Below are 18081 nucleotides of genomic sequence, written 5' to 3'. Positions count from 1 at the left end.
TGCTTCCAAGATCATCGTCCTCCAGGAGGGTTGACTACTCTGACTTGATGTCCTCTATTGACTCAACTATGAGTTTACTGGCGCGCCATCCTGTTGTTTCCATGACCCCTGAGCATGTTTTGAGGATGTATGGAGCGGCACCCGCTCTAATGCCAAAAAGGTCGAGTAGCTCGGTCTTTGCCAAGGACCTATTACTCTGTTCATCGAGGACAGCGTATGCTTTAACCGCTTTCTCTCTTTGACCTGCAGGGTAGACCCTGACCAAGCATATTTTTTAGCATGATCGTGAGCCAACTGAGTCTCCACAGACTTCTGTGCACTTTGACATAACCTCTGGAGTTTCGTCTTCCTGTTGCTCCCCGCCTTAATCTTCCTTAGTAGCAAAGTTCGCTGGCCCAGGGTGAAGCGCAGAAGGGTGTCTGTTGCTATTGCACTCTTTGCACTGCACAGATTTGTCACAGTCCTTGGCGCGGTGACTTGTTGAGGCGCAACACTTGAAACAGATACGTTTCTCTTTCAGGTAAGCTTTTATGTCCTCTAAAGTCTTGCTGCGGAACCCACAACATTTTCTTAGAGGATGGGGCTTGTTATGTAATGGACACAGTCTGTCTGGATCCTCTCTCCATGTTGTTTTGCTTGACTTCACCGTCCAAGGAAACCTCAGTCTTCCTGCTGAACACAGATGGTTTGATGTTTTTCAGAGGTTTATCTGTCCTGATGGAACCACCCATGGTAAGTTCAGCAAAGCTGGGATCATTTTGTGTCTTGGCCTGGTCGCAGATGAACTTTACAAAGATGCGAAACGGAGGATATTGAATCCGATAGTCATTTTTGTATTTAGAGCCAACTGAGATCCATTTCTCCATGAGGTTATAGGGGAGCTTCTGTGCGATGGGGTTTACTCCACGGGGTGTGTTGAGGTAAGATAGTTTAGGTAAGAACCCATCTTTTCTAGCTGCTTCCAGTTCAAGCAACAGCTCAATCAGTTTCTCATTATCCTTGTTTGAGATCTTAGGAAACTCCTCTAACTTATTTAACAGAGCGATTTCTATCATTTCAGCTGAACCGTAGCATTCCTCCAATCTATGCCAAACCATTTGGAGCCCTGAGCTAGCATTATGGATGTTGACTGCACGGATGCGTTTCGCCTGCTCCGCAGACTGTGGTCCAAGCCATTTCGTCAGGAGGTCTAGCTCCTCCCTGGGGCTGAGGTTCAGGTCACTGATTGAGTTGACAAAAGAGGCTTTCCATGCCCAGTAGCGTTCTGGTCTATCGTCACATTTTTGGAGTCCAGAGCTCACTATTTCTTTGCGAATTAGGTATTTGGCTAAGTCCGCTGTGTCTGACTGAACATGCGGAGTTGCCCTAGAAGGCATGAAGTGGTTTGTACCTTCAGTCGGTGTAAAGCGAGTCTGGAGGGGGCGGCGTTCTTCTTGGAGGAACTTCAAAGGGCTCACGTGGCTTTGCTGAAGGTTGGCTGTGCTCATGCTCTGGTGTTGTGCTGGTAATTCTCGGAATGTGTGGTCATTAACTTTTCCCAGACTACCAATGTGGATACCAGGATTATCTACATTATCGTTGTCCATGTTTGGCTGGCGCATTGATGAAGAGATAGGTTCTCGTATTGTGAGTTGGTGCTGTTGCTGACCGTGGTCCCAAGAATGTTGTTGCACATAAATCGCTGGTGCACTGAGGTGATGGATACGGAGCTAATTTTGTCACATTTTGCATTGATGGTCTTCCACCTTCTTCCTCAAAAGCTGCTTCAAGGATTTCAGCTTCTGCGATGGTTGCTTCAGCAGCGCCCTGAATTTTCAGTGCATGGAGGTTTGCCTGTAACTCAGCTGCCCTTTGCTGCTGTTCCGCTTCCAGTTCAGTTTTCCTCCTTTGCTGTTCTGCTTCAATTCCTGCTTTGCTCTTTAATTCTTCTGCCTCAATCCGTGCCTGCTTGATTAACATGTCTGCTTCTCTTTGAGCATACAAAGCCTTGACCCTGGCAGCTTCTGCTTTAGCGCTTGCCTTGGTGACAGCAGAACTGTGTGTTGAGGCACGGCTAGATTGGGTTAAGCGTCTGGAATAGCAGGAGTATTGAGACTAGGGCTGCAACAACGAATCGATAAAATTGATAAAAATCGATTATTAAAAGAGTTAGTAACAAATTTCATTATCGATTCGTTGCGTCACGCGATTATTACGCCACTCAATAAGTCGCGCAGATGTTTGAGTGTTCAAAGCAGGCCCGGTCGCCTGAATAGGTCCTAGGAATAATGGAATAGGACTCCGGTTCTATTTTGTGGATTTTTCTCTGAACTGGGGCCATGATTAAGAGGGATGGCCGGGGGAAACCTCACCCGGCCCGGACACGGAAAGGATTGACAGATTGATAGCTCTTTCTCGATTCTGTGGGTGGTGATGCATGATCGTTCTTAGTTGGTGGAGCGATTTGTCTGGTTAATTCCGATAACGAACGAGACTCCGGCATGCTAACTAGTTACGCGGCCCCGTGCGGTCGGTGTCCAGCTTCTTAGAGGGACGAGTGGCGTTCAGCCACACGAGAGTGAGCAATTACAGGTCTGTGATGTCCTTAGATGTCCGGGGCTGCATCAATATTAGTCCATTTATTTTTTGAGATGTTCGAGCAACCTGTTTGTGCACTTTCTGAAGATTTTTTGCACTGTGAATTTGCACAGTTCTGTTTTTGAATAAAGGGTTGGAAATTAATACTTTTTTGTTTTTTGTGTTTTTATCCGATTCATCGAGGATTTTCTTCTTTATGTTCCCCCATATTAGCTTGTTAAACTATGCTGAGCTGTATTTATGATCTGCAGTGTTATTGAATCACGATATGAAATATGGCCTTACAAACGGTCCATTTACACATACATGAATACGAAACAACAATCCAGCATATAGCCATCATGTAACATGTCTGACTAGCTAGCTTCTAAGCTAATTCTAACAATGGAGCTAATGGAGAAATGCTAACCACGATTAGCATTTAATACAACACAAATGCTATAGCAAATATAATAGAATAGATCTTCTCATGCTTCATAGAGAAATACTTACAGACTAAGGTCTCTCAAGGCTACCAAACAGAAAGTGAAACGTTAGTGCAGCATGTGCAGTGTGTCCTCTCATTAGAATTAAAAAACTTGGCACTAACTACGGGAAGAGAGGAGGGATAAATACGAGCATGAAAATGCAATGACATTCTACAACACAGAAATGTGGGGGCAGAACAGATAGACTGTTTACTTCCTCTTTTTGCATTTTTACCATCAAGTTTCGACTGTTTTATAGAACTGAAAATGTGAACCTACATTTCTTGACATTTGCTTTTATTAGCTGCCATAGACATAAAATATAAAACAAGACAGAAACAAGAACGCCTGCTATCTGTTACTTTGCTTCTGTGCTTGGCCCTGTAATAAATGAATCAGTGACTAAACTGAGGCTCTGCAGACCTTGAAGTGTTCATGGTTGAGCAGGGTCAGTGAACTCTGAGTCCTCCCCCTCCCAGCTGTTCTCCTCCAAGAAGAGAGGTGGGTCTTCCTGGAACTCGTCCATCTCCCTGAATGTGTCTTCCAGAGTGAAGGACAGGTAAATTATGCTTAGTATTTAATACGATTGAACCAAACGTCTCTTTATTTTTCAATTGTCATTATTTATTGCTTCATGAACTACACATGCTCACTCTTCCATGCCATGAAAACAACAAGTAAATACATGTGTACTACTAGGTTGTAAATTAACCCTAAACACCAAATATCAGATGAAATAATCAGCAATAAATACATCTGTATCAATAACCTAGATAATTAACAAAGGCACAGGTATATATGAATACATCTATGGTTTAAACACACGTATACTGCCATCTAGTGGTAGAGAGGGTGAACACTTTTACAGTCTACGCTCTGCCTTCAGTAAAGCAACAGCACAATATGTGGAATAATAAGTTGTTCATCTGATTGTCAGACAAAAACAGTCGTGTTTGAACAAAATCTAATACATAGATGTTGAAGGATCACTCCGGTGATTTCCTGTATTTTTCTTAGAGCACACAAATCCCATGAAAAGACCAAAACCAACAATGTGTTTGTGTCTGACTTGCATATGGATATCACCATAACTTTCAAGAATTTCAAAACCCTGTCTCACAGTATTATGAACAGTTATGCAGAAACCTTTAGATACCAGAGTAACCCTGAAAACAACTCTTGCACAGACAATGCTTGATAGTAGGAACATTTATTGTTGGTTTTTGCATAAATACCACCAGCCATGACCATTAGATCAAGTCAGGCACAAAAGAAAAAAGTCTAAAGAGGACAAAACTTCAGCCACACTTGTAGTTTACAGAACTTTATTGTGAGATCGATGCCTGCTGCTAACAAACGGTGGACAGTGGCAGCAGCTGTTCCATCTACAGGATGGTCGCTGTACCAGCTAATTCTTGCATATTAGTGAGCACAAAGGGAAATACAAAACAAATCTATGTCTTGACGACTTTAACAGTTTATTAAGGTCACTTCCTATATACAGAATTTCTCACAGATTGGCCTGAACCTAAAACAGATGAGAGGTTACTGTACATGTGAATACTGTGGTGTTATACAGCCAGATTGAGGCCTTCGACAACTCAAATAACATCTCGACACTGTGACAACTGTCATGTTCAATTTTAATACCAGTCTCAGAAATGCCTCCTATAGAGCCTATAATGTTGGATCAGGTACTGGTGTTTACGTAACACTATGCACCGATCAGATGACCCGTTATCAGCTCATTCAAGCTACAGAGAAACAACAACACATGTCAATCGCTACAGATGTGTACATCCTTATCAGTACTGCACAAGTGCAAACTAGTACTTCACACCTTTGGTTAAACACTCTAGTGCGCTCTATGTTTTCTCTGATAATGCTACATTGTGAACAATAAATCTGTGTTGAACTCGGCAGGAGGAGAGCTAATACACGTTAGCTGATCGGAGGTTGCATTGAGTAACATCATGATGCGTTCAAGCTCTATTCAGAAATTAGATTTGGGCAAATGTAATAACGTAAGTATGATGTGTTCAAATGTAGTCTTGTAAAATGTAGTTTTTGACTAGAAATTGAATAAAGACAGTTGTTTGTAGGAGATGTTTTCACAGCAATATCAAATATGTATTTGAGAGGGAATTATGAGCTGTTTCACTTTTTTGGATATTTACGCACTGGTATCTGAGCAGTACTCGGTATCGACTGACACGTAGGTTCAGGTATCAGAATCGAAAAGGAAAAAATGGTATCGGTACATCTCTATTTTTTTGTATCAATTTCTTTGAGTAAACAGTGATTGGACGATGTCTCAGTTAGTGAGCATTACTGAGTGACAGCTCAGCACAACTGTCCCTAACATCTCAACACAGCATTTGTGTTAGAGGGCACGTTTTCATTTGAAACCTCAGAGGAAAGGAGCAGTGAAGTGCTGCTCATGTTGGCTGGAGATGGGAGCCGTGTCAAGTCAAATCAAGAGGGCACCAGAGGGGTAACGGCAGTTAGTGTTTACCCAGTATTCAAGGGCCTGGTTGCTAGGTTACCCGGAGGACAGGTCCCCTGTAGGGTCGCTCTCGTCGGAGCCCCTTCTTGCACCAACGCCCTGTAAGCCGACCAACGACATGTCCGGCTGGACCTCCTCTTCGTCCGACTGCACCAGAGGCTCATCACTCTCCTCACTGGCCGCTTCCTTGTCCTGCTCCCACTCAGTGTCCTGGTTGGATGCTTGGCTGGTTGTGGGAGGGGCTCGGGTTGATTGGCTTCTCGAAGATTCAGAGGAGCAGGACTCGAGGTCTGGACCTGTTGGAGAAGACAACTCTTATTTCACTGAGTAACTAAACCTTGACTCTCTTCGATAATACTAGTGGTATTAATAAAACCCAAACAATATCCATCCCTACAGCTGCATGAGTCGGGGTTACCTGAGGTCAGTGATGATCCTGTGCTGATGTCATCATCATTAGTGGAGTTGAGGAAGTCATCCAGAGCCTCCTGGTCCGATATGTTAGTAACTGTCATCTGATCCAGAACACGCACATCAGCTCCTGTTGGCTCTGCAAACACACACACACACACACACACACACACACACACACACACACACACACACATCTTATTTAAGCTTTACATACAACTGAACTTTTCTTCAGGTCAATAATAGTCATAGCAGATGACAAACACGGATACCCACATTGGAACACTAAAGTGCACGTTCGCACACTTCAACCTCCCCAAGTTCTCCCACACCACCCCTCTCCTCAGCACCCAGCCCGGCTGTTCTCTGTCCTGGCTCCACAAAGGTAGAAGGAGCTCCCCGTTGACATACGGAAAGCAGAAACTCTACACATCTTTAGACTGAACCATCTGTTCAGAATGCACCCTGGCTAGTAAAAAATAAAAATAAAAAAACTCGTCAAATCTTTGGGGGTTTTATCCACATGGTTGAACGCACTTATTGTAAGTCGCTTTGGAGAAAAGCAAAATAAAGGCAGCGTAATGTAGTCGGCGAGAATGAGCCTACAGGCTGACTTTATGACTCACAATCAAAAACTCAAGGAAGCAGTTTATGATATGTTGAATTCTGCATGAATATTATCAAATGCTTAGATGTATTATCCTAATATTAACCAGATCAATATAATGGGTATGACATATAAGACTTTTAATGATTATTCTAAGATTGTTTCTTGTGCATCTAAATCCTATATTTGATAGTGATAGTTGAGACAGACGTGTGGGGAAAGACAGTAGGGGAGTGATATGCAGCAAACAGTCTGAACCTGAGACCCGCTGCTCAGGGCATTTGCGCCCCAACTACTCGGCTATTAGGTCGCAGTGTCACACAGCTACAATGATTACATAATAACTGAGACTAACTGTTGACTATATCTAGTAGCTGAAGGAACGTGCAACTAAATTAGAAACTGTATTTAATCTGCGTCAAACTGTCGATGGGAAATGTTTCATTTAGAGATCAAACTCATTCAGGATTTTCTTGATAAAAAAAAGATTATAGATCTACTTTACTTTTTGACAGAATTAACATTGTGCATGCACATCCGATGTATTTGCCCACTAATAATATAATACAATAGACAAAAAGCAAAAGAATGTCATTTAAAACATGTCTTTAGTGGGTTTTTTAAGAGAGTACAATAGTGATGTTATATTCACAGAGAGATACGGACTGGGAATATTGTCTTGGTGTATATGCAGCAGATGATCTAATGATGACATGATGACCACAAAAACTGACCATAGATACAGATGTATGTTCACTTCCTTACCTGAACTGATGTCGCTCATATTCACATCTAATAGAAGTGCGGAGAAAAAAAGAATAGGGGCCAATATTTGTAATTTTACGACTCAAAGTACTTTTACTTTAGTCGAGTTTTAAGGTGCCAACCCTTGACTATGACACAAGACTGCTGTTTTTTTAAAGCACCAATTTAGTGTGATTCAATGCATTTTCAAATGTATAAACACAAGTGTGGAACTGGTTAGCGTATCCTTGTAACTTTAATTTGCCTTAAAAGTCTCTATTTCCACTGATGGTTTCATCGTCTAATAACAACAGGAAGTAAAAGCTACAGAGAGCCTTACCTCTGTGCTGTAGGAATCCAGTGGACAGGTACTGCTGCACGTCCTGGTTGAAGGCCTCCTCGTAGACTTTCTGTCGCTCCTTCAGTTTCTGCTGCATGGCCTGCTCCAGCTCTGCCACCTTCTGAGCATGCTCAGAATTCAGTTCCACTACAAACAGAAGAATATCCTCTAATCTCTATCGTACGGTGGCATTTAAGGGGCCATTGTAGGTGAAAAAGAAAATCAAGATTCTTTACGTCACACTACTATCAGCAGTGTTGGTCAGTTAGTGTGTCTGCTGTTGGTATTTCACATGATCAACAGGTTCACCGTCATTTAGAAAGTTAAGGCTTCTCATGGGTATATCACACCAACACACTTCATCAAGCAGTCAACCTATTGATTCTACTGATAATAGCTACAGGGGAAACATGTCTGTCACATGGGTGATGTGGGTGTTGTTGGGTAACTTTGTTCCCAAATGAAAGGATTGTAAAAAATAAAAAAGTAATGTGTTCAACCGTGTTTTGTCTAATTTTGTTTATATATCCCATACCGCCAATTGTCGCAGAAATTGAGACATTACAAAAGAGGCAAATAATTCACAGCATTGTAATGAGGTAGTAAAGGAGCCAATATTGTGCAGTAATGTGACAACAGCAGCTCACCTTCCAGCACCTCCATCTCCCTCCTGTTACAAGACAGAGTTAGCATTATGTTATTCTAAAGATACAGCTTCTCCATTGTTTTTTTAGTCATGTCATTTTTATTCATCTCTTATGACGAGTATTCACTCTGGTTCACTGATATATAGTACACAGATACAAACTAAAGGGGACAAGTGTTTAGGGTTTTAACTTTTTCCTAAAATCAGTGCCAATGCCATGTTCAGTTCAAGTCACAGATCTTTCTATTTTTTAGCATTTAAAAAAAAAAAAAATAGGTCAAAAACCAATATGCTGGACAACAGTACACAATTACCTCATCATAACATTCATTATAGATAATAAATCTGACAAAGCAATCGAGCTAACTTTAAGCAGCACACAGTTTTTGACAATGGGTGTAAAAACAATTCAGTTGGTACTCAGAAAGCGTCGAGGGTCAATAACGAGCTCCTCTCATACGTAAAAAAATCCATGCGCGTCTCCTACCTCTTCTTTTTCTTATAAACTTCTAGTTGGTTGATGTGATGTTGTTTGACCGTCTGTTGTTCACACTGACAACACAGAGTCTCCAGGTAGACCAGTCTGCTCTCCATCTCCTCAAAGTCACCTTCCAAATGAGCTGCAGACACACACAATCATATTTAGCACAACAAAGTCAAACATTTCATCCTCCGTGTTCACATTAAGTTTTACACAATCGTCTAAAAATATGTGTAATTTAGTGTAGAAGTGTATTAAATAATAGAACAGGAAAGAAAAATCATCCACAGTCAGCATGATATAACCTCTGTAGTTCTCTTTAACAGACCATCCATCATTCACACCCACCTCACGCTGTGATTGGTCAGCTGTGCTCAGTTCTCTTTTTTTCCGCCCATTCTTAACAAAACTGCTGTCTGAACTAAACATTTTGGATTGACATGGTCGGACGAACTAGTTCAGACCGAGATTACCCCGACACACGGTCCCTGTCTCTTTAAGGCACAGCTCCCAAAAAAGCCCAGTCTACTCCGATTGGGTGGAGCTTGGGATTGGGTGGAGCTTGAACATGTTCTGAACAAGCTCCACCCACCGACTCCAAATGGGGACAGCGTGGTGTTTCTCGGTCTTTAACAACGGCGCTGCCAGGTCCTCGGTGACCAGGGCCCCGTTCCTCATACGTGGTTCAACTAAGTCGATCAAATGTAATTTTAGCCAGCTTAAATTAACCCGATGATTGAAGTCAGGCTATCTCGGTTTCTCAAAGGCTGATCCGCGCTCAAACAATCTCGTTAATTCGAACCAGACTTCAGTAATCAGGATAATAATCCTACTTCAAAAGGGGGAAGGGTCGATCACCGAAACCATGATTTTCTAACAGTACAACGGCAAATAAACTCAAAGAAAGAGCCTATTTTTTCTCCGCTGACGAGCAGGAGATGATCATGAACGCATACGAGGAATTCAAGACCACAATCATGGCGAAATCTAACTCTGCGAGGGACAAGAAGCATGGCAAGTTAAATGCGCAAGTGTTGGGAAAATGTATAGGTTAATTTTAAGTGCCTCATCACCCCAATCAATCAGATGATAATTCTTTAAATGTGCCTGCTGGCAGTAGGCTTAATGGAATGCATCATCCAATGAGATCTATAGCGAAAATAATGATCTCAACTCTTTCAGAATAAGTAGATAAAAACAAGCCCAAAGAGTATCTAAGTGATACTAATTAATAGATACTTATGAGGATATATGTACTGTATGCACTTATGTATCATGTACTATATATGTGTATATACATGTATGTGTAGATTACCATATAGAACTAGGAGTTTGAATATGTGTGTGTGAATCTGTGTATGGGCGGATCAGTATGTAAGTATTATTCATAATAAGCAGTGAAAATAAATTGTGTGTGATTCTCTCTATTCTTATCATGAGTCCAACTTAATCATGTTCTACAACAATGATATCTATGGTGTACTAATAATACTGTCATATCATTATGAGTGCTTTCAACCATCATGTAGTTCAACCAGCCATCAAGAGGACACGGGAGCAAGTAAACACTAAGCACACACACATTACTCAGAATGGTGAGTCAATACAACATGTGCCATGGTAATGTAATGAACACATCCATAAGTTTCTTAAGCGCCAAATAAACTTTATGAACAACACGGCATGCAGCGGCTTTCCCGATGTTCTCCGCATCACTGACACTGTACAAACATGAACCACTCGCAAAACAGCGCGAGGCTGCATCCAGTCTGTGAGACAATCAATGCTCGGCTGCAGCGTGTGGTGTTCAATGTCTGGCTCGAGAAGGTCTTTAAATGATTCCTTGTTGGCAGAATCGATAGCGCTCGCACAGGAAGTCATCATGATGTGATAATGGATCTTGGCGATCTCGAAGAACTCTCTCCCTATAAAACGCTAATCTGACTAATATCGCTCCTTCATCAATGGGATCTCTGAGGAAGGGAGCTGCCATTTTTTTCCAGGGGAGTGGCAGCTTATCCAGCTAACTTAAGTTAGCCTGCGCTGGAGCAGGTTCAAGTTTATGGATGTGTTGCTATGGTGATTTTGCCAAACTTGCTTTGTGGAACCGAAAAGCCTGATTTATGTAATCTTATCCTGAAAATTATCTGGCTAACTCAGTTAGCCAGGTACGAGGAACGGGGCCCAGGCGGGAATGTGAGCTTGGTTTATCATCAAAGTGCTTTTCTTTATGCTAACGCCTCTTCTTAGTTTCTCCCAATGAAACGTGAGCGAAGAGAGGGAGGGGTTGAAATACCTGGTTCCATAGAGTCGGTGTTAAACAACGGCCGTTTCTTTTGACGCACTGCATTTATACATCCCGCCACTTGATTAAAGACTTCCGCAAAATATTCACCTGCGTTTCCTCACTCTGAGCTAACAGAGAAGTCAACGACAAAGTTAACTGAGAGAGAAGCCTCCTCTCTCCTCGAGGTGCATTGGAGGGATTGGAGGAACCTGCATGAAGGTTGAGGGGGAATCATTTCCAGGTCATTGTAGGAAAGAGGATGCGAGGAAGCACAAGTTAGCATAATAAAAAGCACCTAGAGTCTTTCTCTGTGGTCGCTCAAGCCAACAGCAGCTAGCTAACACTGCTAACACTGGCTCTTCACTTTGATGCCGAGTGATAATTTAAGCCTAGGCTAGCTAGCCCGCGAGGTAGGTAGCATTAGCAACCTTGTTAAGCTAAAGACTGTTGGTTGATTCACAATTACTTTGGCTTTGTTGCATGAAACAAAACGTGTCACTGTGAAAAGTGAAACTTTGTAATAAAGAAAATGTACATATCTATCCAAGTACAGGATCTGAATACTGTGAAGAGTGAGTAAAACTATACAGAAGCGGCACATATTGAGGTCCACTGTTTGACAATATGGCACCATCTGTTGTTGTTGTTGTTGTTGTGGACTGGCTTTATAAGACGGGACTGAAACAGACTCCATACCTATGTTAGCAGTGATGGCGTCTAGTTCACTGATGAAGGCCGGCAAGCTTTGCAGCTGTTCCTGTAGTTGAGTCAGAGCTGTTCTTCTTTTCTCCCAGTGTGCTGAGAGCATCACTATGTCCCCATCTACTGCCTAACACACACACACGCACACGCACACGCACACGCACACACACACACACACACACACACACACACACACACACACACACACACACACACACACACACACACACACTTTGAGTGGACCAATGTCAAAAAATGCTGTCGTCATTTATCACTTAGACACAAAAACAAGGGAAGATAGGGTCCAGGTTGACAAACGCCAAAGTCTCCAATTAAGTCACTGATGTTAGCAACTGCTATCTCCTCTGTGTGTGAAAGTCTGCTTAAAGATACCAATATTTTCCAATGCTATCGTTTAATCAGGGCAGAAGATAAAAGCAGATATTGATTATTTTCACTTTTAACGGCTGCTTACTTTCTCTTAATTAATCGATAAATCATTTGGTCCATTAAATGTAGGTAAAGAGCCTCAAGGTCCACGGTTACGTCTTCACATGTCTTGTTTTGGAATAAGAGAGAGATAATAAAATGTCCGTAGATTGACCCATAAATTAATCCTTTCAGCGCTAGCTCACTGTGTTAAAAACTTGTGCGGACGAGCTTTTCTCTAAAATATTAAGATATTTGAGTATAAAACCAGGTTTCTATGGCGAGCAAACACTGGTGTCTGACAGTATTCTGTGAACCATGTGTCCGTTTTTATCTGATATTCCAGCTCCATTAACACACCACCGTCCCCAGAAGACACTTCCTTATACATTGTGAATCATGAATGGTGTCTAAAGAAGTGAACAGAGTGTGCTGGTCCTACCTCTGCAGTCTGAGCACAGTCTTTGGTTCTTTTATGGAGCAGAAACCAGCTTTCCTCATACCTGAAGAACCACATCGTATACACATAAACACACCCTCCATATACATAAACACTTTTGGAAATTGACTGTGTGTGTGTTCTTGTACTTGCTACATAGTGAGGACCGTAACAAGTTTTTATCGACAGAGTGAGGACATTTTTACCAGTTTGAGGATTCAGACTTGGCTTTAAGGTTTGGGTTATAACTAGGTTTAGGTTAGGGTTAAACATTTAGTTGTGATGGTTAAGGTAAGGGGCTAAGGAATATATTATGTCAGTGTCCTCACAAAGACAGAAGAACAGTGATGCGTGTGTGTGTGTGTAGACCTGCTGAGGAGGTCCAGTCCAACGCTGAAATGAGGAAGGCTTTCTTCAAACCTGAACAACAGAGAATCACACAATGTTGACTAACGATTGAATAATGTGAGCATTCATACTATTCAGAGACTGAAACATCTTTCATCACAGACCATATGCAGAAGAAACAAAGTCAAAGTTTCCCAATGAAAATCTTTTATAGGTGAAGTCACTGACAGTTAACATATTTAGCAGGTCAGTGTAAATGCAGCCCACCCCACACACAAACAGGGGTTGAGACCTATGACTATCTCACATTCACACGCATTATGTTTTCTGTAGAGCCTCACATTGGTTCACATTTTTTATAATTTCCAGGCCTACACTCTCCTACAGGATTAAACCTCAGCAAAAAATGACCTGGCCACACCTATAATAAGTCACAACCCCCCAAAAACAACATATGATTACAAGTATAATAATGCCGATCTCCCTGTCATGCCACCTGACTCCAGAAATGATGTGGTGTGACTGAAATGGTGTGACTGAAAGCTTAATTGTCAGTTTTGCTCTAAAGGTTGGCAGAGCAGTGTAGAAGAATGTTTGACCTCGATAGTAAGACCGTTAAATCACAGTTAACACACACACACACACACACACGCACGCGCAGGTTATCTGCTGCTCACCGGGGCTTCCTCCTGATTTTGGTGTCTCTGGATTTGTCTCCAAGGGTCTTGAAGCTGGACGGAGGAACGTTGGAGAGACACAGAGAAAAGTTCAACGAGGATGTAGAGCAAAGTTGCCTTTGCACACCAAGTTAAAAACATAGTATATAGCAACATAGGCTACATTTGTATAGCACTTTTACCAAACGTGTTTCACAGTATGTGATGCTCATTCAACTTTGTCCACACAGACGGGACCAAGATAGCATGCAAGGTACTGGACTAACCAGGAACTGGGGTTCAGTGTGTTGCTCAAGGACACTTGATATACAGTATAGACACAGAAGTAGCCAGTGACACCAGGAGCAGCTGAGGTTGAATGTGCCGACAAGCCAACACGGATAAAAAGGATACAGGGCAGCTTTTGAAAAGGACACTTTCTAGGAGCTCCATTTCAGTATATTGTAGAAAGTGGGCTTTTAGAATTCACATTGTTGAAATTTGGATAGTGGTAACTCCATAGGCCAATTAGTTATTGATATTAATTCGTCATTATTGGTACTTTTATTGCAGTACGGATGTGGTGAGTAGAAAGTAAGTCGTCACATGATGGTCAGCTGAGAGCAATATCCAGAAACAGCTAGGACCGAGCTAGCTAGGACGATAACAAACTCAACGGAGTTACGCTGCAAATGACATTCTCAGTAAATGTAACTAACTAGCAGCACACTAACGTTATAACGTTAGCCAACATAGGTGCTAATCACAGCTCAATTGTGTCATCATTAAGTGTACATTTTGTGCTCTGCGACGAGGGCTACCACACACATCTCATATATCATACATGCTAATGAGTGGGAGGTCGTCACAGCTAGCTAAAGAGGTTAACGTTATGTCGGAATGCAGACCAACCCCGTAGTGAAATCCTGCTGGACCATGTGAAGTCTTTCTCTGAAGTTTTCAAACATGATGCCTCTCAGTTCCGGTTTCTTTAACATCTAAAAACAGTAACGTGAGCTTTGGCTTTAACTGGCTGTCAACACTACTGGTGCACTGGCCAGCTAACGTCAGTAAGCTATTTGCGCTGGTATACAGGTCTTTTGTCCTGAATTCGGTCTCCCAGGCAGCCCCTCCTTTCCTCTTTCGAGCCTGGTGACTCCCACACAGTTGATATCTGACAGCGTGTGCGATATGTTGTAATGTAGACGATATGTGGTGGAGTTGTGTCTGCTGTCGCAAATATATATATATATATATATTTACGAAGGCCAAGAAAGTCTGCTTGTGGAAAAGCTGCCTGAAAGGCTGAACGCAGGCTGAAAAACCAGCCAACTTCCACTTTACGTTGTGGAGAGGGCAGAAATCTGTTCTAGCTGCGCAACAGCGCCCCCCTCTGTCTCTGTCAGTGCCTCACAGTCCAGTGTCAGGGTTCAGACAGATTGGATCTCCTCTTTCGGTTTTTTCTTCTTCCCTTTTCTATAAGCCGCCCATGATTTAAATGACCCGAGGAGATTTTGGAAAACCATAAAATCACTCTCTGTGAGCAAGAACTCACAAGCTTTACCTGCTTTATTATGAAGGATTCTGTTGCTGTTCATGACAAAATGGAGATATTGAATTGTTTTAACAAACACTTCATATCCTCTGGCTCTTTGTTTGACTCTTGCCGTCCAAGGTCTGTGAAACCCTGTACGGGTGTTCCAGTTTATACTGGTCAGCCTTTTAATTTCACCCCATTCCCTGTGCAGGAAGTTCATAAAGCCCTAAAAAGCTTAGATTAAAGGAAACCTTCAGGGCCTGACTGTATTGACCCTTACTTTTTGAAACTGGCTGCTGATTTTGTTGCAGAGCCACTTGCATATCTTTTTAATTTGACAATGAAAAATAACGAAATACCAATGACATGGAAATCTGCCTTTGTTCGCCCACTGTTTAAAGGTGGTGACCCAGCTATTTTAAATAACTATAGGCCAATATCTAATTTATCTGTACTTGCTAAAATACTTGAAGCTCTTGTGAGCAATCAACTTAAGGAGTTTTTCGACACTAATGCCATTTTATCTACCTATCAGTCAGGCTTTAGAAAAAAACATAGCACTATTACAGCTGCACTGAAAGTAGTAAATGACATCTCAGTTGCCCTTGACAAAAAGCAACACTGTGCATCACTGTTTATTGATCTGTCAAAAGCATTTGACACAGTTGACCATGAGATTTTAAAGCTACGGCTCCTCAACTCAGGGCTCTCGGAGCAAGCGGTCGCTTGGTTCACAAGCTACCTCGAGAATAGGTCTCAATGCATCAGATATGAAGGTCTATCCTCTGACCCTGCAACCATCGGTAAAGGTGTTCCACAAGGCTCTGTGCTAGGTCCACTTCTATTTACTATCTATATAAATAACCTAGACCAAAATGTTATGGATGCTAAGTATCACTTTTATGCTGATGATACCGTGATATATTGCTGTGCATCAACTCTTGTGCAAGCAATTGATCTTTTGCAAAATGCTTTTAATGTTGTACAAAATACCCTATTTCAACTGAAACGTGTTCTAAATGCAGATAAGACTAAACTTATGCTGTTTTCAAACCATCGGAGTAGGCCACAGAATATCCCTTCGGTGGTCACTCTTGAAGGAGGTGAAATAGAGGTTGTTAATTCTTATAAATATCTGGGTATTTTGATTGATGACTCCCTCACTTTTCAGCCACATGTGCAGCACCTGGTGAAAAAGTTGAGGTTAAAACTGGGTTTTTATTTTCGAAATAAGCTGTGCTTTTCAACTAATGTAAAAAAAAGATTAGTTGCTGCTACTTTTCTAACTGTGTTGGACTATGGCGATCTTCTTTATATGCACGACTCCACAAACTGCCTTCGGATGCTGGACACAGCTTACCATGCTTCACTGCGGTTCATTACAAATTGCAAAGCTCTGACTCACCACTGTGAGTTATACTCTTGGGTTGGATGGCCTGCTTTGACCACCCGGAGGCTCAGTCATTGGCACACCTTCATTTATAAATCTATCCTTGGCCTGCTCCCGAACTACCTGAGTGTCCTCATCATGAAGTGTCGGACAACACTCTTTGCGTTCCCAGGACTTCCTCATGCTCACTGTCCCAAAAGCCAGAACGGAATTGGGAAAAAGGGCTTTTGTGTACTCCGCACCTTCATCGTGGAATATGTTGCAAAAGGACTTAAAACTGAAAGAACTGATACCATTTACTGCTTTTAAATCAAAATTGAAAGCAATAGAGGCAGGTTCCCAAAAATGTAAATGTTTTTTTAAATTAACTCGGTTACGTTACTCTCTTAACTTTTACTTTCTTTTAACTTGTCTTGTTTTGTGTTGTCTGTCTGTAACTATGTGTCTCTGATGCTGCTCCCGGTCTTGGCCAGGTCTCTCTTGAGAAAGAGATTTTTAATCTCAATGGGACTCTCTTGGTTAAATAAAGGTTAAATAAAAATAAAAAAAAATAATCTGGCACAATGTTGTCCCTCGTGAATCTGGTCAGAAAACCATAATTTTATTTTATGAGAAAAAAACAAAATGCTTGTCCAGCTTGTCCAGGGCCCTATTCCTCGTACGTGGCTAACTGAGTTAGCCGGATAATTTCCAGGATGAGATTACATAAGTGAGGCTTTTCGGTTCCTCGAAGCAAGTTTGTAAAAATCACCATAGCAACACATCCATAAACCTGAACCTGCTCCAGAGCAGGCTTGAGCTAGATCCGCTGGATAAGCTGCCACTCCCCCGGAAACAAGTGTCAGCTCCCTTCCTCAGAGATCCATCGATGAGGAAGCGATATTAGTCAGATTAGCGTTTTATAGGGAGAGAGTTCTTCGAGATCGCCAAGATCCGTTATCACATCATGATGACTTCCTGTACGAGCGCTATCGATTCTACCGACAAGGAATCATTTATTTAAAGACCTTCTCGAGCCGTACATTGAACACCACACGCCATCTACTGTCTCACAGACTGTATCACAGCCTCGCGCTGTTTTGCGAGTGGTTCATGTTTGTACAGTGTCGGTGATGCGGAGAACATCGGGAAAGCCGCTGCATGCCGTGCTGTTCATGAAGTTTATTTGGCGCTTAAGAAACTTATGGATGTGTCATTACATTACCATGGCACATGTTGTATCGACTCACCATTCTGAATGTTTGTGTGCTTAGTTTTTACTTGCTCCCGTGTCCTCTTGATGGCTGGTTGAACTACATGATGGTTGAAAGCACTCATAATGATATGACAGTATTATTAGTACACCATAGATATCATTGTTGTAGAACATGATTAAGGTGGACTCATGATAAGAATAGAGAGAATTACACACAATTTATTTTACTGCTTATTATGAATAATACATACACACTGATCCGCCCATACACAGATTCACACACACATATTCAAACTCCTATTCTATATGATAATCTACA

The 18081-nt window shown here is 41.9% G+C and overlaps 1 protein-coding gene across 1 annotated transcript; it reads right to left on the bottom strand.

Annotated features, from left to right (window-relative positions):
• Positions 1-4215: 4215 nt before the first annotated feature.
• On the bottom strand, positions 4216-14692 carry LOC306699367 (dysbindin-A-like). Its single transcript, XM_079163964.1, has 10 exons — positions 14553-14692; positions 13662-13715; positions 13006-13056; positions 12640-12700; positions 11763-11895; positions 8786-8918; positions 8300-8322; positions 7653-7799; positions 5969-6100; positions 4216-5846 (listed from the first exon to the last, which is right to left on the bottom strand). Exons 1-10 carry the CDS (start codon positions 14636-14638, stop codon positions 5587-5589), a joined length of 1080 nt encoding a protein of 359 aa, XP_079020090.1. The 5' UTR covers positions 14639-14692; the 3' UTR covers positions 4216-5586.
• Positions 14693-18081: the final 3389 nt, after the last annotated feature.

This window comes from Pholis gunnellus, assembly GCF_910591455.1.
Source record: "Pholis gunnellus genome assembly, chromosome: 8".
In the NCBI taxonomy this organism is placed as follows: domain Eukaryota; kingdom Metazoa; phylum Chordata; class Actinopteri; order Perciformes; family Pholidae; genus Pholis; species Pholis gunnellus.
Note: the sequence above shows the minus strand (reverse complement) of the source record. Positions and strands in the feature narration are given on the sequence as shown.

What these genes read in the sequence shown, in the direction of transcription:
- LOC306699367 (XM_079163964.1), bottom strand. Translation starts at nt 14,638, where the DNA reads ATGTTAAAGAAACCGGAACTGAGAGGCATCATGTTTGAAAACTTCAGA. An exon ending in GGACTGGACCTCCTCAGCAG is followed by an intron (nt 12,701 to 13,005) that starts GTCTACACACAC and finishes GTGGTTCTTCAG; the next exon opens with GTATGAGGAAAGCTGGTTTC. An exon ending in TGGATTCCTACAGCACAGAG is followed by an intron (nt 6,101 to 7,652) that starts GTAAGGCTCTCT and finishes GTGTGTTTGCAG; the next exon opens with AGCCAACAGGAGCTGATGTG.